The 16,734-nt window shown below is 44.0% G+C and overlaps 2 protein-coding genes across 2 annotated transcripts; both read right to left on the minus strand.

Annotated features, from left to right (window-relative positions):
- Nucleotides 1–544: 544 nt before the first annotated feature.
- On the minus strand, nt 545–3,924 carry LOC133901203 (protein MICROTUBULE BINDING PROTEIN 2C-like). The gene is made up of 5 exons (XM_062342485.1): nt 3,698–3,924; nt 3,558–3,606; nt 2,986–3,267; nt 1,119–1,340; nt 545–964 (listed from the first exon to the last, which is right to left on the minus strand). The coding sequence occupies exons 1-5, from the start codon at nt 3,772–3,774 to the stop codon at nt 815–817; spliced, it is 780 nt and encodes a 259-aa protein (XP_062198469.1). The 5' UTR covers nt 3,775–3,924; the 3' UTR covers nt 545–814.
- Nucleotides 3,925–8,369: 4,445 nt separating this feature from the next.
- Nucleotides 8,370–9,646, minus strand: LOC133901187 (dof zinc finger protein MNB1A-like). The gene has a single exon (XM_062342466.1). It carries the CDS (start codon nt 9,394–9,396, stop codon nt 8,710–8,712), a length of 687 nt encoding a protein of 228 aa, XP_062198450.1. The 5' UTR covers nt 9,397–9,646; the 3' UTR covers nt 8,370–8,709.
- Between the last annotated feature and the right edge of the window lie 7,088 nt (nt 9,647–16,734).

Below are 16,734 nucleotides of genomic sequence, written 5' to 3' on the forward strand. Positions count from 1 at the left end.
TCAACGGAGATGCAATATATTGGTGGATATCCGAACTTCGATAAATTATCTGTCTCTATGTTTACTTACTCTTATGCATTACTTTGATATCCATGTTCGTATGTTTATTGATATGTGCATAGAGTTAATTTCGTGATTATAAAATCTATTGTTTTGAATTGATCGAAACTTCCAATTTTGTGAATCGGAACATCTGATAAAACAGTAAAATCGAACCTTCCTATAAACAGTACCGGAAATTCCAATAAACATTAATTTCAAATTTTCAGATTAGAGTTGTCATGCTAGATTTAAATAATCTTTATCACACCTTAGGATTGTAACCATCACACTTATTTAAGATAATTGTATACTAATTGAGCCTAGCATATTTAGATTTTTCATTTATAAAAAATCTATTAGTTTATTTCCACTGCAAATTTAGATCAAATAGAAAAAAAGATCGAAGTTTTATTAAATCATCTATTGAACACCTCTAAATGATATATTATTATCCTTTGAAGGTAAACCGAAGCCAGATGGCGAATAATATATGCAATACAGACGACAGAAAACAAGAAATTTTCGGTCATTCAGACAAGCTGAACCATCTTGTAAGTTCACTATTAAAAAGGTACACGATGACATCTATTAAGAGATTCCGTCACGTACACCACGGTACATAGCGTTACAAGTAACAGAAAGCTCAGAGGCCTCCATCAGATCCAAAATGAGAGAACACAGGCATGAATCCTCTGCGATGCAAGACCTCGAGCGAGCAGTTATCAACGAGCATATGAAGTTGCTCCTTCTGTCACATAGCACTTCGACCTGGTTAGAGTACAAAAGCTTGAAGTCTTAATCTTGCCTCGGTTACTGCTTTCAGGAACTCATCAGTAGGGTTCTCTTTTGCGGCAGCAAGAGCCGAGATGTAGGCCGACATTTCCTGCTCCATCTTCTCAACATCAATATCACCAACCTCCTCCTGCCGCATGTCAATAAGAGCAGCATGTAACAACTCAGAAAGAAAACGCAATCAATGTGCACTTTCACCAATCAGGAGTACAATAGCACAAGAAAAGGTACGGTATTATGCTGAAGACTGAAACGGAATTTGAACGAGGAAACAATTAACTTACATCAAATTGAACTGGCTCGCATTCCAAAGATGAATCGTCAGTCCTATCCCTGGGATAAGGGGCTTGGTCATTCTCTGTTATTGTCCTAAACAACTTCATGAAAGCAGAAACTTCAACATCCATAGAAGCTACATTGACTTGGAGTTCTTCCACCTTCGTATTTGATACCTTTGCCTCCCATTCTAATTTCTCCAGTGCTGCCTGCTTCTCTGCTAGCATGATCTACAACAAATAAAAGTTACACGACAAGTTACTAGCAGTTTTGTTATTAAAGATGTGATTTTTGTGAGTACTTTTAATCATGTGCCATATATATAGAGGTTTCAGGAGGTGGTTCCACATGATGAAAGCAATCTATAGTGTGACACAAGCAGGCATGAATTCACAAGTCAGAAGCAGCAAACTTATCACAATATGACAGATCGTTTCAAACACAAATAACAGGATCAGTTATTTCAAACCTGTCACTTAGCAACCAAAATTCAGGAAAGACTGCAGCATAGTTATTACGGCGGTGTGGCGAGGTGCGACAACCCACCACATCACACCTTTATATCGCTTATGGCGCGCGGCATGGCGACGCCATACACTTAGAGCATTAGCTGACAGAATACACTAAATATGTTATAAGTATATATAAAAAGGAAAGGAAAAAAAAGAAAGAACAGAAGAATACACTTATAAATGGGCTGCCAGCCTACCCAGCCCACCAATTCGGCCCATGGAATCCCTTAACACATACCCCTTCTTTACCCTAACAGCCCCTCTTATTTACCCCAACAACACCGCCACCCTTCTCTATCGTCTCCCTCAGTCTCGCCCCCTTAAACCGACTGCCCCGTCTCGCCCGGCCGCTCCGCTTCCCCACACCGCCTTGCTCCCTCCGCATCCGCCCCACACATAGCCTTCTCCATTGCGTGCTCTCCTCTCCGATGCACGACACCCGCCGCCACCGTGGCTCTTCCCTCTGACACACGACACCCACCGCCACCGCCACCGCCACCGCCACCGCCACCGCCGCCACTTCCTTTTCCTTCCACCAGCCGGATCTGCCGCTCTCGACTGCCGGATCTGCAGGGAGGGAAGGCAACAGCTTGGTGGCGGGCGACGCAGGGAGGGCGGACGGGTAGCTCAGAGGTGAATGGGTGTTTGGACGGGGAAGCAGGCAGAGAGCGACCGTCTCAGTGGCGGCGAACGCCATATATGCCCGAGCCGTGGCGAGCCACGATTCTCGATGCCCTAATAACTATGGACTGCAGGATGTTGAAGCATAGAAATGATCTAATGGAACAGATTTTTCTAAGAGTAGAATTTCGAAAGTGGGAACACTTATTGTTTGCATATGGATTGGCTTACACATGGAACAACAACATTGAATGCCAGGAAACAGTATAGTTAGAGCCTCAAATCATAATACCATAAGTATCTTTCTTCAGTGCAGTTCAACATGAATCATGAATTAATAATACAAGGACGGAATAACTACCGCAGGATCATCATGGGCTTATGAAAGATGGTGTACATCTAGTGGTACTATATTCAGAATGACTGCTTTATATTACCATTACTTGGGACGCATAGCCTTACTTTATCAAAATGCAAAATGCCAGAAAAATCACAATTGACATGTTTTGCCCCCGACGACGTAATTACAATGTCCTAAAGTAGAAATAGTGCAGCTGTACATGAAGGTACTTAAGCATTCAGCATTCACAATATTCACAGGAGTCGAAATTCCAAATATAATAATGTGGTAACTAGGGTGGAGTTTTCTTGAATGGAAGAGCTGCATATCTGGTTTAATAACAAAAGTATATTGAATGAAACGCAGTGCAGTGCCAAATATATTAACCAAATCCTAATTCACCTTTGCGCCATGCAACTCGGAACCAGTAGATTCGATCAGCGATTCCTTCTCAGAAAGCTGGCCCCTCAATTCATCAATTGCTTCATTTGCCGCACTGATTCGGCCAATCAAGTTCTCCGCAGATCTCAAAGCTTCATCTTTCTCAAGCAACTTTCTTTGCAGGCCACTAAGCTGCTCCTGCAGAGCAGCAAGCTCTTCTCTCCGCTTCTGTGCTTGATCCACTTGTGGCCGCTTCTTGGCAGGTGTGGCTCTTATTGTCCTCGCAACCTTTGGGTCAGGAACCTGCACATGGATTTGTCGGTAGAAATCAACCACCACCATTAGTACCACAGTAACAAGCAAACAGTTTTGGTCACCGCAATGGCACTATTTAAGAATGATTCCCCAATTCAGTTCATCAATGCAATGTCTAGTGCCCACTCACACAAGCTTCTGTAGCAAAATCTAGGACTACTTGGAGCCCAAAAAACAGAAAGATTCAAACTTGGAACACAAGAGCCCACCGTTTCGAAAAGCTAAAAAAGCTCAAAGGAAAGTCGCAGATATTTCAAAAGGGGACAATGAAAAGGCACCTTCTTGGTCTGATTTGGAGTCTCGGTGTAGGATATCGAAGAGAGCCTTCTGCATCAAGAAGCGCAGAACAACAGCTGAAGCAAGCTCAAAAAGATTCAAACGAACCGGCGGTGAGAATGCAGATCGACGGAAGGGAGACCTGGAGGAGGGCGCTGAGGAGGCGAGGCCACCCCGGGTCCTCGTCCTGGGTGTGGGTCCCGCCGGCTTCTCGGCCATCTTCTCCGGCGGGGGCTGCGGCAGCGACGAGGGGGGGGGGGGCACGGTCTCAGGCGTACCGAGTACGGGCGTGGTGGACCAATTCTATCGCGCACCGTCGTGGACCCGTGAAATGGCCGGATGCCGTGACAACACTACCACTACCTGGGTAGTGGGCCCATGGTATGGTTAAGTAGTACGCCCTATAAGGGCAATATTTTGGCTAGATTTTGGATTTTTAATTCTTTTTGTTGTAGGGATAAGGAATTAATGACGAACGTTTTCCGGTGGGGTTAGCATCCAACATTCCATAGAATACCGTGTGGGGCCGAAATTTGTTTGTTCGATTGTGTTTTGAATGATGGTAGTGTGCTTTGACTCTGCTCTCAAATCTATATAGAATTTGAAGTTTGTATTATAAAATAAACTGTTTAAATTATTATTTTTAGTTTAAAATAATACAAAGATAATTTAATTAAAAGTTTTTAATTTTTCCTAGCTTTAAAATTTTCTGAAACGAAAAGTGACCTACTTTAAAAATATTTAAAACCAAAGCTCTGCCAAACAGACCTATAATATAACCAATCCTAAATATTCATTTTATTTTTCAAAAAAATATTTTTTAATGGAAACTGTGTGGGAGTCTAGCCCGACACGACACAATTTTGCCCCCATTAACCTTTCGTGTGTCCAGTACTCTAGTTATTATATTTCTCTCCCAAAAGAACAATGGTTTTCTTCGGACTTCGGGTCAAGCTCCACCCGTCTAATCCAAAGTCCCCTTGCTTAAGCATGCCCATGGATATTATTTCGTACTACGGTTGTTTGATTTTTGTTTACAAAAGATCAACAACATTAACCATTCCTATAGATTGTTTGAAATTTCTCAAAGAATTTTTTTGTTTCCCGTAGGATTCCTATGAAATTCTGCACTGAAACACAGGTATGGACTATAAATATTCTGCGAACTTTAAACTCTTTTTTATTTCAATTCTAAACCCTAACGCCATCTAATTTGTATCCTCGAATTGTTGAAACAAGGGCAATGACCTCTTTGCTCTAGATAAACCTATTTCGTTGCCGTGGCGCCATTATGGAGACGGTTTGATGCGCTTACGATGAGTCACATCCCCAACAGGCAATACAAGTGCTTAATGAGGAAAAGAAAGGCCAAAATAGTGGTGCAATAAACAGAAGAAAAAAATTAGGTGATGAAGCCAGGACCTTGCTTGCACATTGTTGATTATTATGTGCCATGTTTAGCTATTGCGGTCATACTCGCAAGCCTGCAAGCCACTCCCGTCCACATCGTCAACAAGGTCGCCACATGGTTTCTTCTCAAAATAACAAATTTATCTAACAACGTCGTTGTTGGTCTGAGTCAATATATAATTTTGTAATATCGGACAATCGAGATGTAAAGGGATTGTTTGGTTAAGCGCTTAACGCATCCTGCTAAAAGTTGGTGTGTCCATGCACGCAATATTTCTGCTTGGTTCAGCGCCAACACGTTGGTGAGTCCGTGCATCGCCCACACTCCAGCGCTAGTGCATTTTTCACACCCAGGCACGGACGAAATTGCGATAGCCGATTCCTACGCCAAACTTTTAGCGAGCCATTGGATTGTCAGGACTCAATCCAAACACGCCCGAAGACATCTAAATGCCTCAGCAGCGGTTAACTGCCATCTGCAGTGGGAAAATGGCATATTAGCATGCTTAATTCTCTGCATGTACGCCGGTACACAGATCACAACGGCACATCTGATTGACGAACTCTACAGTTGCCGGCGAGGCCCTGTTTATTTATTTGTATTCTGAATTCTGTATTATGAATTATAGAAGCTCACTTTAAGTATACTGTACTATAATCTAGATATATATTTATAGAATATATTTCCAAAATTTAATTATTTGTCTACAAAATCTACGATACACAATTCACAATCAAATAAACAGTGCCTAAAAGTTGGAAACGCACCAACACCAGTGACCTTCTGAAGTCCAACGGCAGCCGCCAGAGACGCGGCAGCAAATCGCCCGCAGACTCGCAGTCACTCCCCACTCGCACTGGCTGTCGCTAACGTGAACCGCGGGCCCGAGCGGACGAGCCCGGCGCGAATCGTCCTGACACACGTCGCGGGCACAGGCGGGCGACTGACCCTGACCCGTCCCTGACACGGCGCACGCCCCGTCGCCGTCGGAATCGACAGACGTCGCGGTCGGAATCAAAGAGTTGTCGGCGTCCGCCGCGGCCCGGAATTTTTAAACCCCGCGACGCCGACGTCCAACCGAACACGCCGATCCGGGGTCCGGTTCGAACCCCATACGTACTGCCACCCCGTACGTCGGTACGAACGTACCAAACAAAACTGTAAATATGTATAATTTGAAAAGGCAAAAATGCAAAAAAAAGATAACATATGAGATTTTATTTATCAAAATGAAAAATATGTTAACGTAAATTTATAAATTTAGTATATGTAATCGACACCTCATTTATCGAAAATATGCTTTCAGCATATCAGATACCGAATACGATATTGTGCACCATATTATACACACGAGCTACAGAAAACAGCTATATACGATACGTGAGATGTTGAATACGGTATATAATACCATATTTAACATCTTACTTTTCTGAATACGATCTCCCATATTATGCCTCTGGCTGACGATCAAAGAAAGAATCTACAAGAAGTTTGTACGTGCACGTTTAAATTTTTTATTTAACTCTTGATTTTATTAAATAGTATAAAAATAATTTAAAAATTATAAATATTTTTATGAGCAAATTAGGTCTCATTAGCAACCCGTTTTAATTGGTTTAATCTAAAAATCTTGAGCCAATATTTATTTAAAATTCTTCAAATAAGCCTACTTTTATAAATTATATTAATTTTTAATACCTCAAATAAATTTCCAAAAATCTAAAAAAAATTCACTAATATTCTTATAATGTGATGTGCTAATTTATAAAAATATTTTCAACCCCAGGTTATTTGGTGAAAAGTGAGTTCTTTTGTATTGCTCCATTTATATGCATTTTTATCATTTCATATGATATTCTCATTTTAATTCAATTTGAATAAAAAAATTAAACACATAATATTTGGTGCATAGTACCATATTCGGCATTTGACGTGCTGAAAACACATTTTCAATGAATGAGGTGTCGAATACACACGCTAAATTTGTAAATACGTCAATATATTATCTATTTTGGTAAATACGGTTTCATATGTTGTCTATTTTTACATGTTTATTTTAAAGGAAAACATATTTATTTACTCGTATTTACTACTCCAATCTAACTCGGTGGATATAAATATATGGTGTCATCCTGGCTCTGAAGCGAGGCTTGATTCGAATTTTACTCTGCGGTTTGATCTAACGGAAACAGGCTCTGCATCCGCTCATGCAGAGATTCTATTGTAAATGTCACAAAATCATCTTCTTGCGAATATCACGCAATCACAACTCTCGTATACGCTCGTACAATCTCATATTCAATCAAACCAACATAAACTCAACCCAAAAACTATTTAGACAGATATAACTAACTAAATATTTTTATTTTTAATAAATATAATCCCACTTAAACTACTTTTCCTCGATTTACTTATATATACAGCGCTACCAAAATCTTATCTGGACAAACAAGACACCCTTGACTTACACGGCGTGTTAATCGCCCTGCTGCATCATTGGGTGCACGCGCTACGTGAGCGGTGAGGCAGCCTTGAGCCTACCACCGAATCTAATAATTCGCAGTTTGACGCGTGACCTCGGCCGGATGCACGACACGACTTCCTGCCGTCGTTGCTCTGGGACTTAGCGATAGTATCTGTGATTATTATATGAGATGATTACTAGCGAGCGAGCTAGAGCCCAGTCGATGATGGTTTTCACCAAACACAGAACGATAATCGGATAATGCTTGTCTTAAGGGCTCGTTTGGCAGGCCATGCCTCTAAATTTTTCCGGCAGGGATTCTGGATTTAGATTTTTGAAACAAAATAACCTCAAAGTGAATCAAGTGAAACACCATTTTAAATTATTTTTCTTGTAGTGTTAAAAATGAAAAACATTTAGAATCCCTATCATACATATTAAAATCTGAAAATTTTCATCTTAAATCATAGGGAATCTAAAACGTTTCTTGTAACCCATCGGAGCCTAATTTTTCCAATAACCGGCATGACAATAAGATGCTTAGGACCTGTTTGTTTCAGCTAGGGATTCTGAAAAGCAGCTTATAAAAGCTGAATTGTTAAAAGCTGAATTGTGAAAAGCTGGATTGTGAAAAACTTTTAGACTGTAGATTCTAAAAAAATTTAATGGACAGTTTAGTAAAATAGACTTTCACAATCTATCAAAAGCTGAGGAAAACTAGCTTCTCAGATTCTCACAATCTAACCAGCAGATTTTAAAAAGCTATAACCAAAAGCTGCCTGTTTGTTTCAGCTTCGGATTATAAAAGCTGAAAACCAGAATCCGAAGCTGAAACAAACAGGGTCTTAGCCTCGGTATATGGCTACAACACTTTCAGCAGGACTACCTAGTCGAAGTCGTCGAGCAACAGAATGATCCACAAGAATGCACATCATCGCATACTAGCAAGATCAGCTAGGAAATGGAGCCATGATCAGCTAGGAAAGAAAAGGAGAACAGCCGTTCTCCTTGCAACTATTCTTGTGATTTTCAGGGCCCCAGGCACCATGATCAGTTCAAAACAAACACAGATTTGTATAGAGCACAACCCAAGTTAGCCTTTATATTCAAGTAAAAGGCGGCAGCTAAAATCAGCAGACCACTAGCCACTAGTAAGATGCTCGAGATCAATATACTCAGGAAACTCCAGCAGCCAGCTTCGGAGCTTGAAGCTTTGCTCTGTTCGTCTTCTCGTGATGGTTGATAAACTTAACCATGGCGTACTCACTCACAGCCGGGCTCAAGGCAGGTTGAGGAACAGCGCCGGATCGGCGTCGGCGAACACACCGGTGGCCCAGTAGGACCCCAGGTCGCAGACTGACGGCCACTCGAACTGGCTCGGGTCCGGCAGCTCCTTCCCGCCGCCGCCAACATCCGTGAGCCCGAGCCCGAGCGCCACCGACGAGTCCGTGAAACCGCCGTCCGCCGCCGGATTCGCGGCGCAATCCTCCGAGGCGACCGTTTCTGCGGCTTCCGTCGACGGCGCAGGCGTCGGTGCAGTGTTAGCGACGTCGGCGGTGGCGGTGGAGGCGTCCGTGCTGGGCGCGGGGTCCGGGGTAGGGGCGACGCGGCGGCGCTTGGAGTTCTTGGACCGCTTGGGGTTCTTGGGTGCGGCGGGCGAGGACGAGGACGGCAAGTATGAGCTCTTGCGGGTGCCGCCACCGACGGGGACGTTGCGGAGGGAGCCGCCCTTGGTCCAGTAGCGGCGGCAGGACTTGCAGAAGTGGCGCGGCTGCGAGGTGTTGTAGTTGTTGTAGTAGCAGAACTTGGTGTCCCGCGACTCGCACCGCGGGCAGGGATCACCAACCGGCGGCGGCGTCTTCGCCGCCAGCTCCTCCGCCTTTGCGGCCGGCGCCGGGTAGCCCTTCGGGCGGCGGAGGTCGACGCCGGCAAACGGCGGCGCGGGCCGGCGTCCGGGCTCCTGCATGCGCGGCGCCGTGGGAGCGAGCAACAAGTTCCTAGCTAGCTAGCGGTATAAGGATGGAACAGACGGTGCGTGTGTCTCAGCTCCTCTCGTGGTCGAGCTCGTGCTGGTCTCTCTCGAGTTTATGGGCACCGTCGCCGGGTCGGCGGAGCAGGTCGGGTTAATTTTCACGGTCTCACTTTTACCGCCGGGCCGACGCGTCAGTGGTCAAGTCGCGCGTCTCGTGGGTGCGGCAGCGGTACGTGGGGACTGGGGAGACAGACGAGGTGGTGCGAACCGTGGAGTTCGTAAATTGGCGCCCGCACACACGCGTCACCATTCTTTGACCGCGGCACAGTGGCGACCGGCGGGTACTGCTACCCCGCGGACAGGACAGGCCAGCACCAGCCGCCGAGATTGTGTCCTGTTACAGCGGTGCCGTACACGTCCGTGACGTCCGTGGCACGAGCACGGCGGGGCCAGGCGGCTATCCATGAGCGCGACCCGCGCTTCCCTACCCCTCCGCTAGTCTCTGGCTCTGGTATAACCCTTTACCTACCGTGCCGTACCAGTCCCGCTCGCGATAACTGCCTCGTGGACCAGCGCCACGATACCTGCCCCGGTCCCGCTCGTCGGTGCGGTGGTGCCGCGCGGCAGTGCAGCTGCAGGTTCCGCGAGAAGTTAGGTTCTGGCGGCGCCAGTGGGGTGGGTCCGTGGGTGCTCATCGGTTCATCGCCTCGGGCACGGGGCGCTGTGCGCGGTGTGGGCCATCGGCCGCGCCGCGGTGGATAGACTACGGCGCAAGCCACCGGGCGTGATGGCAGTCTGCCACTAGCTAGCCGGCGAGGCCATGGTGCCATGGTGATGCCGAGATGGTGGGATACTGGGACGCGACGCAGGCGGGTACCGTATCCGTGCGTGCCGAGGGCGAGAGGGAGGGGTCTGGCTCGGTAGGCCATCCGTGCCATGCCTGCGAATCTGCTCCTCGGGCCGGGCAGCCGGGGTGGACCGGTCGAGGGCATGGCATGGTTCGGGCTTCGGCTCACCTAGCTCGTTTGGTTTGGTTGGCTGATGTGATGGACTGGACTGACGGGACCGCGGGCGCGCCGGTTGATTAGGTACGAGCTAGAGCGTAGAAGCTATAGCGAGCAAGCGCCGTGTGCCGGAGGAAGGGTGGTGACCGCGCCGACGACGGTGGGCCAAGAGTTGGGCGCGGGTAGTGGAGCGCATGTGACGCGATCGTGGGAATATGGTGGTTTGATCACTCACCAGTTTAGGCCGGGTGGTGGCCTGGTGGGTCCTGAGAATCGGATCCAGATGGGCTTTTTTTTAAGGGAAAGCGATTATATTAGAACTGGTGGAATATATATATATATATATATATATATATATATATAGGAAAACTAGTATGTACTCCTGGGTGTATGTACTCCCACCTCTCATATACCACTTTTACACGTGTGTTATACTTCTTTATCACTTTAAATATACTTCATTAGTAATTATAAGATACTACAATACAAATCCCACGAAAATTTTTATGAAATTCCATGATTTTTATCATAATTTGCGTATATACTTCTTTTATGTATAAAAAAGAGTATATAGCAAAAATGAAATGCTAACATTGAATTTTTTTCATACAACTCATATTGGAGTATCTTAGAATTAGTATTAGAGTATACTAAAAATGATAAAAGAGTATAAAGTGTTTGTTTAGGTGGTATATTGCATGTGGGAGTACATACTCCTAGGAGTATAGAATAGGTGTCCTATATATATATATATATATATATATATATATATATATATATAGGAAAACTAGTATGTACTCCTGGGTGTATGTACTTTCACCTCTCATATACCACTTTTACACGTGTGTTATACTTCTTTATCACTTTAAATATACTTCATTAGTAATTATAAGATACTACAATACAAATCCCACGAAAATTTTTATGAATTTCCATGATTTTGATCATAATTTGCGTATATACTTCTTTTATGTATAAAAAAGAGTATATAGCAAAAATGAAAGGCTAACATTGAATTTTTTTTCATACAACTCATATTGGAGTATCTTAGAATTAGTATTAGAGTATACTAAAAATAATAAAAGAGTATAAAGTGTTTGTTTAGGTGGTATATTGCATGTGGGAGTACATACTCTTAGGAGTATAGAATAGGTGTCATATATATATATATATATATATATATATATATATATATATACACACACACTGTAATAAAAATATAAATATTAGATATAGTAACATCAATTACGAACTCAAAATATAAAAATATGAATGTATCATAGGAGCACCGTCGAACAAATATATCGGAAATGATGTTATTGTTTGATTTTAGATGTGATCCGAAAAAAAAGATATTATCCGCTAATCTACCTCCTATTTTTTTATATTTTTATTAGTAAAATGGGTTCTATATTCGTAGACGGTAACAAGTGGGAAGACAGGAGGATGATGGTGGATGACTAAAGTGGATAAATTATTTGAACTTTAGATGTTTTATTAGATGAGAGGGGGTAGAAGTAAAACATGACGCGAGAATCAACTCGTGTGCTATATAGTAGCGATTTGAGAACATTACATCTCATGTTACATGAAAAAACTCTTGACGACACAAAAATTATACAAGAATCACATTCAGGTCCTTCTGCCACCGTCTTCACTTCCAGTGGCCTCCACCGCTTGTCCCGTCACCTTGGTTGTAGGGATGGCAATTTTTCCCATGGAGGCCAGAATCCACCCCGAACAGGACGAGCTCCCCCCCCAACACGCGAAGCTCACTGGGTGGGGCCCTAAGTCCTGATCGAGACGGGGTCAAGGATGGAGTTTTCCCCGCAGGGCTCCATGGGGCCCTAAGTCTAGGTTGACACTCAGTAGACCGGCAGCTACAGCCCGCAGGGGCGTCGCTTGTCGCTCGCTGGGGCACTGCTTGTCGCTACACCGCTAGCCAGGGGGAGCCAGCGGGGGCACCACCGGAGTTCAAGGATTCGACGTGACCGGGGTGGGGATGGGGGCAGTTGTCATCCCAACTCGGTTGAATGGAGCAACACAAAAGGATGGAGCCAGAGATCAATCCTTGTACCAAAACCATCAAGCAAACCCAGCTTTGGAAATGTCACAAGAACCAACACCTCGGGACCAATCCGGGACACATTTGACCCTCTAAAAACACATTGGCCATTGCCTCGCCAGATGCGGTACAGGAAGACAAATTCATCATCTCCAATCTCATATAAAGCGAAGTTGATAGCCCATCATCAACCTTCGCGGCCGCCGACACCCAATCCAACGACCTGAATTCAAAACTCACAAAGGGGACAAAATGAGCATCCCTTCATTCATATACAGAACAAGCAGTACTAACCTTGCACACGTAACTCCAGAGAACTCGTCGACATGGTTGTTGTTACCGAAATCGTCGCTGAGGAATAAAAGCTTAGGTGACAGTCGAGTCGACACCACCGAGACAACCATAACAACCTAGCTATAACATATATATATATATATTGGTATTTTTTTTGGAAAAAGTCCAAGTTGCCTCCCTCAACTCTTCTTGTGCTGCTTTTTCCCCTCAAGTCAAAAACCGGATTCCTTTGCTCCTATAACTTTCGAAACAAGTCATTTCGACTCCCCACGGTGATTTTTAGGGAGGTTTCGTCCGACATGTCACCCACCCTCCTGACTCAGCCATGTTTTGGGCGATGTGGACGAAGTGACATTGCGAAATAGCTATGTCAACACAGCACTCAAATGAAATCGCCAATCTCGAATCAATTTCGCATCTTCTTCCCTCATTCCCCATTTTGAAGCACGAACCCTAGCTATCGGACGTGGTGTGAAGCTGGACTGCGATAGCTTCATAGAGGCCAATTAGGGCGGATTGGTGGCCACCAGTTGGGTGCACGAGCGATTGCTGGGGTTGATTTGAGTATCTCCCACAAGGTTAGATCTGGCATATTATTTTTTTAGGGATCTGGTGATGCAGTTGTTTATTCTGGTAGAAAGTGATGCATATTTTTATTTGGTTGTAGGATAGAAGCAGGGATGTTCTCAGTACGCTAGCAGTTAGGTTTCACTTCATGGGATTCATATGCAATGGGAGGGAAGTCTATTATTGTGGAGGAAGGGATGCAACTGCATAGATCGAGATAAGGTCTCCCTGCCTGAGATTGTTGGTCTTCATGGGATTCATATGCAATAGGAGGGAAGTCTATTATTGTGGAGGAAGGGATGCAACTGCCTGAGATAAGGTCTCACCTGAGAGATCACTACAAAGTTGAAGACAGCTGCCAGCTACATTGGTGCTTCCCTAGTAAAGACCTTGCAGCTGGACTATGTGTTTTGCATGATAATAAGGTATGTCAGTATATGTCTGACTGCACTATGGAAGGGGTCGCAGATGTGTATGTTGAGGATACTGATGAACATGAGGATGTGGTTGATGAGGCATCACAGAAGCAATTATCAGGAAGACGCGAATCCAGGGAGGAAATAGAGAAGCAGATTAAGTTTGTTAAGGAGTTTTACAACAGCCCTAGTAAGAAGGAAAAGCAAGTTGTGGTGTCTAGTGGACCGATAACTCAGAAGGAAAATTCAAATGGAGAGTCTAGCAATGATAGTGTCTGCATGCCTGGGGACTTATGCTCATCAAAGGAGGATGAGGAAGCAACAGAGATTCACAAGGAATTCAAAGCATTCAAGAAGAAGATGAGAAAAAGTGAAGTAGCACATCTTGATGATGTGGTTCTTGAGAGGCCTCAAGTTGTTCCTGCCTGTCTGCCAATTGAAGATGAGGGTAATGGTACCCCATATGCTGACACAATTGCTGGTGAAGACTCAATAGAAGAGGTGGATGGAGAGGTGATTACAAAACCTAGTAGGTACCCCAGGTTCAACAAGAAGGTAGCAGTGCCCAAATTTGCACTGGGCATGAAATTTAGTAGCAAGAAACAGTTCAAGATAGCCATAATTAAATATGGGTTGGCAGAGAGGAGGGTGATCAACTTCATCAAGGATGATTCGTCTAGGGTTAGGGCTAAGTCTGATTGTATTGGATGCACATGGGTATGTCTGCTTTCAACCAAATCTAGAACAGAGAGTTGGCAAATTGCAAATTTCAAAGATGAACATACCTGCCCCCTAGGAGATATAATAAGCTGGTTACATCAAGAAGGATAACTGAGAAGTATGATAAATTTATAATGGCAAACCCTGCATGGAGTATATCCCGTATGAAGGCAACTGTCCAGGAAGAGATGTTTGCTGATGTGATCATCCCAAAGTTTAAGAGATCAAATCAAATTGTTATGCACAAGACCATGGATGCAACTAAAGGCAGTACCAAAGGCTATATGACTACCAAGAAGATTACTTAAGAGTAACCCTGATAGTATTGTTGTGGTGAATAGAGAACCAGATGTAGATCCACCTATGTTTAAGAGGATGTATATATGTCTAGATGCATTGAAGAAAGTATTTCTTGCTGGGTGCAGAAGAGTAGTAGGCCTTGATGGTTGTTTTTTCAAAGGGGCAACCAATGGTGAACTCCTATGTGCTATTGGGAGAGATGCAAACAACCAAATGTATCCACTTGTATGGGCAGATGTTGATATGGAGACACTTGACTCATGGGACTTTTTATGTGACCTGCTATGCGGGGACCTTAAAATTGGTGATGGTCAAGATTGGGTGTTCATATCATATCAACAAAAGGTATGCAAGTGCTACCATTTGTTGTTGTTTTTTTCTTCATATTTTCATGTCTATGCAAATGATATAAGCATTTAGTTTCATATCAAATCAGTATAAGGTATGCAAGTGCTAACATTTCATTGTCCCCAGTGACTTCTAGTTGTTGTACATAAATAGGCTCCTAAAGCTGAACACAGAAATTGTGTGATGCACATATATGCAAACTGGAAGAAGCAATTCAGGAACAAGGAGTGACAAAAGAAGTGGTGGAAGTGTGCCAAGGCACATGGCACCATGCTGCTCAACTTGGCTAGAGCAAAATTGGCTAGAGAAACTAGAGAAGGAGCTCAAGTAATAATGAATACTCACCCTTACCACTGGAGCATAACTTAGTTCAGGTTATGCTCTAACTGTGACTCAGTAGATAACAATATTTATGAGTCATTCAACAAATGGATCATCGAGGCTAGGTTCTTCCCGATCATCACCATGCTAGAGATAATTAGAAGGAAAGTGATGTTTAGAATCCAAGAGAATAGGAGTAAATCAGAAAGGTGGATCACAAAAATATGCCCCAACATATATAAGAAATTGAATGCCTATGTCACAGAGTTAGGCTTCTGTCATGCAATTCATAATGATGCTGGACTTCTATGAGCCTAAATGCCCTTGTGCTTATGTCACAAGCTAATTCTAGTGTAACTATCAAGATCATTTCTAGCAAAATAAGTACTCAAGTTTCAGCTCATGAGCAAGCTGGGCATCAACCAAACATGACCAGGACTGGGCCACTCCTTCTGCTTCCTCCATGGGAGTCTGCAAAACTATGACATGTGTTGTAATGCCCCTATTTCAATCGATTTGTGAATTGCAACATGGGATTCTACTAAGTTGTGATGTAATGCATCACTTTCTACCCAAATAAACAACTGCATCACCGAATCCCTCCCCCCCCCAAAAAAAACTAATGCGCCGGATCTAACCTTGCGAAAGATACTCAAATCAGCCCTAACAATCGCTTGTGCACCCAACTGGTGGCCACCAATCCGCCCTAATCGGCATTTGCGAAGTTGTCGTAGTCCGGCTTCACGCCGCCTTCGAGAGCTAGGGTTCGTGCTTCAAAATGGGGAATGTGAGAAGAAGATGCAAAATCAATTCAAGATCGGCGATTTCATGAGTGTTGTGCTAACATGGCGATTTTGCAATGTCACTTCGTCCACGTTACCCAAAACATGGCTGGGTCAGGAGGGTGGGTGACACGTCGGACGAAACCGCTCTAAAAACCGTCGCGAGGAGTCAAAATGACTAGTTTCTAAAGTTGCCGGAGAAAACAACTCCGGTTTTCGACTTGAGGGAGAAAAAGTAGACCACGAGAAGAGTTGGGAGAGGTAAATTAGACTTTTTTCTCTCTTTTTTTGCAACTGTTCGCTAGCCTCCCTCCGCCTCCAATACCAGATAGGTCGTCGAGATAGAGGGCCCTGGCTAAAGTGATAGCTAAATCACAGTCCCTATTTTTCACTTTCTGTACTATAGTAATGGAAGAGTCGAGAGAGATAAAAGTGGCATGATCAAGATGGGCTTTAGTCTACCTGGTGATGGGAATACTGGAATACATTAAAGGAATTGCGTTTCAATTTATTTT

Source organism: Phragmites australis, chromosome 20 (assembly GCF_958298935.1).
Source record: "Phragmites australis chromosome 20, lpPhrAust1.1, whole genome shotgun sequence".
In the NCBI taxonomy this organism is placed as follows: Eukaryota; Viridiplantae; Streptophyta; class Magnoliopsida; order Poales; family Poaceae; genus Phragmites; species Phragmites australis.